Below are 5,512 nucleotides of genomic sequence, written 5' to 3' on the forward strand. Positions count from 1 at the left end.
GAGATAGAGGGAGAGAGAGAGAGAGAGACAAAAAACGGTTGAAACACAAATTATGGGAGAGAGTTAGCACAATTAATTTTTTTTTAAAAAAAAAACGATTGAAACACAAATTATGAGAGAGTGAAAGTTAGCACAATTAATTGTCTTAAACCATAGAATTAGTTTAAGACATTTAAATTGAGATAGAGGGAGAAAGAGAGAGATTTAAGACAATTAAGTGGAGATAGAGAGAGAGAGAGAAAGAGAGAGAGACAAAAAACGGTTGAAACACAAATTATGGGAGAGAGTTAGCAGAATTAATTAAAAAAAAAAACTATTGAAACACAAATTATGGGAAAGAGATTTAAGACAATTAAATGGAGATAGAGGGAGAGAGAGAGAGAGAGAGAGAGAGAGAAAAACGGTTGAAACACAAATTATAGGAAAGAGTTAGCACAATTAATTTAAAAATAAAAATAAAAAACGATTGAAACACAAATTATGGGAGAGTGAGAGTTAGCACAATTAATTATCTTAAACCATAGAATTAGTTTAAGACATTTAAGAGGAGATAGAGGGAGAGAGAGAGAGAGAGAGACAAAAACGGTTGAAACACAAATTATGGGAGAGTGAGAGTTAGCACAATTAATTAAATGTCTTAAACCATTGAATTAGTTGAAGACATTTTTCTCAAAAAAGTTTGAGACATTTAATTTGAGATAGAGGGAGAGGGAGAGGGAGAGAGAGAGAGAGAGAGAGAGAGAGAGAGGTGGGAAATAGAGTTAGGAGGACACGTGTCGCAATTTTAAGCATTCCCTACGTCAAAACTCGGCTTTTATATATATATATGATAAGATGGGCTTTTAGAATTACTTAAGACCCACGGGTCTCAACGGCCAAAGAAGTTTTGTCTTTTTATTTGTATTTTCACATATGTTATAGGGAGCATAAATAGTAACAACGTGGGCTAAGTGTTAAATAATTTTAGAGATCAATTACAACTTTTCAAAGTTGGAAAAGTTATTACCATTTCAAAGTAAATTTGAGAGAGAACAGAAATTTGAGTGAAGTATGGTTCTCTCCGTTTGTTTTGCTCGTTTTATTTAAGAGTCAACCCAATTAGCAATAACAGGTGTCATTTTAAAAAGATGCCGGCCTTTTAAAACTAGTTTATTTGCACATTACTAATTAGTAAGTGTTTTAAACACAATTTCAAGTCAGGACAGTAGGTTGTGATTACTCATAAGGTGACAATTGTAAATGGACAAAAGCATATCATAGCCAATTGCAAATTTGCAATGGAACATCATAGGATCTCCACAAACAAGGCTAATTGTTACGATTGTTGTGTCTAACATGATTAAATATAATCTTAACTATGTATATATAATTGTTTGAGTACCATTTTCTTGTAAGCTGATTTTTAAATGTGAGTTATACGTAAAATTTGTATCATTTGGTATTAAAGTCAAATACCACGTCACAAGTCCGACTCACGAAGAGAGTGACTTATGGGTTTGACTAAAATACTAATAGGTGAGTGAAACCACCAAAAAAGAAAGGGCTGTAATTGGATCAGTGTCGATAGAGTGAGCCGCCATGGATGTTAGCTGTGGAATAATGGTGATATGTTACGATCCTTGTATCCCATATGGATTAAGTCTAATCTTAATCATAAGCTCTTGAGTATCCTCTCCTTTTAAACCGATTTTTAATGGTGAGTTCTACTCAAGTTCGTATCACTAATTTTTGAGCAATTTAGATATTTTTTTAGACCGTTATAAATAGAAATCAGTGCGGCATGATTCCAAGACACTTGTTGAAACACAAAGCCATATTAAGGTTTCCTCAGTCTCTAAAAACATACCTTGCATCTAGGGAACATTGAAAGAACAGTTTGATAGACATTTTCGATTGTTAAATTCCATAAGAAATAAAAATGGCTCTCCCTTCTATATATTAAGGTTTCCTCAATCTCTAAAAACATAGCTAGCATCTAGGGAACATTGAAAGATCAGTTTGATCGACATTTTCGATTGTTAAAATCCATAAGAATTAAAAATGATTCTCCCTTCTATAGAATTTAAGCATTTTTTCCTCGTTTCCTACTGATATTTTTTAAAGTTAGACAGCTAGGTGATATTAGTTAAAGAAATTTTGGAATCCTAATAGTATTAGGATTAGATAGGATTGTGTATTCCAGTCATATTATTTCTTTATTATGAATTTTGTTTTCATTAGGAGAAGATTATTTTTTCTTGGGGGTAGCAATTCGTAATTTAACGGACCAGACCTCTTAACCATAATCTACTAATGTTGTGCTCGGTTCATGTCGTGTTTATAAGCCGTATACAAAATTGTTAGTCCTAAATGTCGCATGTCAGGTTTGAATCGTGTTGAGCCATAAGTATAAGACTATATATATACTGAGATAGTTGAGAGAATGTCTTTTATCATTTCTCAACTTCAAATGGGTTGCGTAATATCAAGCTAGCTATTTACATTGTAGTTGCTATTTATTTTTAAGAGAAACTTCATTTATTACTCTTGATCTTTCATTACTTTTACAATTATATGTGTTAATTTAGTGTATTCATTTTTCAGTATTTTTCAATTTTGTCCATTCGTTAGAATTTTTCATTAAATCATATCAAAATTTTCAATATATATATATTTTTTAATTTTACTCGACCCCTATATATATATATATATATATTTTTTTAATTTTACTCAACCCCTAGAATGTTATCACTTTTACAATGTAATGGTCAGCACCTAAAGATTATAGGCACCTAGCTCACACTAACTCAGCTGCTGAGCCGAATGATGGTAGTATTAGGAGGCAGTCTTAAACTGCCTTTCCCGTCGCCATTACCATGCAACCCTCACAAAGCACCGCCACAAAAACCAACTCTTTTGTTGCCCAAATGCGCACTAACCAAACAAGCCCACCGCTTCCTCTCCACCCTGACCACCACCTCCACCACCTTGGGAGATCCCTCAGCCACAGACAAGTTAATACGCAAATTTGTGGGAAGTTCACCAAAATCCGTAGCTCTACACACCCTCTCCCATCTACTCTCCCCACGCACCTCCCACCCCCACCTCTCCTCCCTCGCCCTCCCCGTAAGCACCAACCTAGTCATTCATATTATGCTCTCTTTCTGTCATATTTTTAAGAACCGTTCTTACTCGAACTCCAATCTCAGTAATGTTGGTTGCTGTTTTTTTTCGCAGTTGTACACGAGAATCACTGAAACCTCTTGGTTCAGTTGGAACCCAAAGCTGGTAGCGGAGCTCGTGGCATTGCTTGATAAACAAGGCCATTACAATGAATGGGAAAGGCTGATTTCTGAAGCCGTTTCGAAGTTAGAGCAGCGAGAGCGAGAGCTCGTTCATTTCTACTGCGAATTGGTGGAGTCTCACTCCAAGCGAAGTTCAAAGCGAGGATTTGAGGCTTCTTACGCTCAACTGAATCAGCTTCTTCGTAGCTCCGCCTCTGTTTACGTCAAACGTCGATGTTACGAATCAATGGTCGGGGGGTTGTGCGAAATGGGTCGGCCTCGCGAGGCGGAAAACGTGTTTGAAGAAATGCGCGTGAGAGGGCTGAAAGCGTCGCGGTTTGAGTTCAGGTCTGTTTTGTATGCGTATGGGAGATTGGGATTGTTTGAAGATATGCAGAGAATCGTGCGCCAAATGGAGAACGAAGGTTTGGGTATAGACACTGTCTGTTCGAACATGGTTCTTTCGGCATATGGAGCTCATGACAAGCTGGCAGAAATGGCTTCGATGCTTCGGAAAATGAAAGCTTTAAGCATTCCCTTCTCAGTCAGGACGTACAACTCGGTCTTGAATTCATGCCCAAGAATCATGGCAATGCTAGAAGTCATCAATGGTCTACCGCTTTCCATTGAGGAGCTGAGTGGGGTTTTGAATGGTGATGAGGCTTTGGTGGTGGAAGAATTGGTTGGGTCATGTTCTGTTTTGGAGGAGGTAATGGAGTGGGATTCTTTGGAAGCTAAGTTGGATTTGCATGGAATGCATTTGGGTTCGGCCTACTTGATAATGTTGCAGTGGTTGGAGGAGTTGCGCCACTGTTTGAAGGATGAGAAGCATGTAATTCCAGGGCAGGTTACCGTGGTCTGTGGGTCGGGAAAGCATAGCAATGTTAGAGGTAAATCGCCGGTGAAGGGTTTGGTTAGAAATATGTTGGTTCGGATGAAGAGTCCAATGAGGAATGATAGGAAGAACAATGGTTGTTTTATTGGCAAGGGGAAAGTTGTGAGAGACTGGTTATGTTGATTGATAGGAGAAACTGCAGATCACGGATTGGCTCACGAGTCCAAACAATTCAGATTTGAGAGCATGGAAATTGGATGTTGTTAGTGTGCATGTAATATAACATAATGGATTGGATCCAAATCCATGAGCTCAAAATTTTGGTCAATATTGTACCTCACTAGATAGGCAAAAGATCATCCTTTACAGCTTGCCATGAATGCTATACTTTCTTCCTTTTGTTTTTCGGGAAGCCTGGCTTTCATTCTCCTGAAGGTAATGAAGCTCTATTCTCTCCATGTAAACTAAATCTCAAGCACCCACCTGCAGCTTTATGGAAAATATTATCATTTGAAACGTCAACATAAACATAGCAAATGTTTCCACCTTCAACCAAAGAGAGTGGCATCATAGCTGACAGAAGTACGGGAACAGAAATATTATGTATATACAACGGAATAAAAAATAATAATAATAATAATTAATTACAAAATGCCATTTTACATAATATAAAAAAAAAAAAAAAAAACCCTATGCCAACCCAAAGGAATATACAAAAGGAAATATCTCATGTACAGAGAGTCCTTTAGGTATCTAGGTGGAAATGCTAGTGCAACTGAACATACTGCATATGTTCAGTTACTGCTGCAAAGGGCAGCATACAGTGTACAACACTTCTCCCTTTGACTATCTCCTTAACCAAAAACCTATCCACAGTCCCATGTAGGTGGTCCACTCTTTGAATACTGTCACCTTCAGCTTGTTCAAACCTTCAACAAGTTATAGCATGATCCATGACAAGGATATTCCCCCATAGTGAAACACCATCTTGCAGAAATCTGCCAAAGACACATTCTCTCTACGAATTACAAGGCTTATTTCAACGCAAAATTGAGTAGCTATCTAGTTTCACCTGTATAATCATGTTAACCCTGCACTCGCAACAAAACATTCTATATCAATCATGAGGTGTTGCCTGATTCTATGCAAAACCAAATAACTATTTGAGATTTTGAGCAGTCATCAGTTGAGCATGCACACAAAAAAGCAATCACAAGAATTCCACAGAATCACAATTAGCGCACGTTTGGTATGCAAAATAACTTTAAATGGAATGTGAACAGTCATTCTTTTGTTTGGCTGCACATTATGCCTAGCTATTCCTCTAAATTAAGGAATAATTGTTCCTCTAAAAAGTGAGATGAAAAGCTATTTTGAGGAAGAAAATGAGTTTTCCAAAAAATGCATTTTTTTT

The 5,512-nt window shown here is 37.0% G+C and overlaps 2 protein-coding genes across 4 annotated transcripts in view; both read left to right on the forward strand.

The window, feature by feature from the left end:
- Positions 1 to 5,512, forward strand: part of LOC132177468 (serine/threonine-protein kinase ATR) — a 29,182-nt gene that overhangs the window by 7,123 nt on the left and 16,547 nt on the right. The window lies entirely within an intron of this gene.
- Positions 2,782 to 4,498, forward strand: LOC132166011 (pentatricopeptide repeat-containing protein At2g17033-like). Its single transcript, XM_059576751.1, has 2 exons — positions 2,782 to 3,105; positions 3,217 to 4,498. Exons 1-2 carry the CDS (start codon positions 2,803 to 2,805, stop codon positions 4,279 to 4,281), a joined length of 1,368 nt encoding a protein of 455 aa, XP_059432734.1. The 5' UTR covers positions 2,782 to 2,802; the 3' UTR covers positions 4,282 to 4,498.

Source organism: Corylus avellana, chromosome ca1, assembly GCF_901000735.1.
Source record: "Corylus avellana chromosome ca1, CavTom2PMs-1.0".
In the NCBI taxonomy this organism is placed as follows: Eukaryota; Viridiplantae; Streptophyta; class Magnoliopsida; order Fagales; family Betulaceae; genus Corylus; species Corylus avellana.

Coding starts and splice junctions, on each gene's coding strand:
- LOC132166011 (XM_059576751.1), top strand. CDS start 2,803: ATGATGGTAGTATTAGGAGGCAGTCTTAAACTGCCTTTCCCGTCGCCA. Junction 3,106..3,216: donor TCTCCTCCCTCGCCCTCCCC/GTAAGCACCAAC, acceptor TTTTTTTCGCAG/TTGTACACGAGAATCACTGA.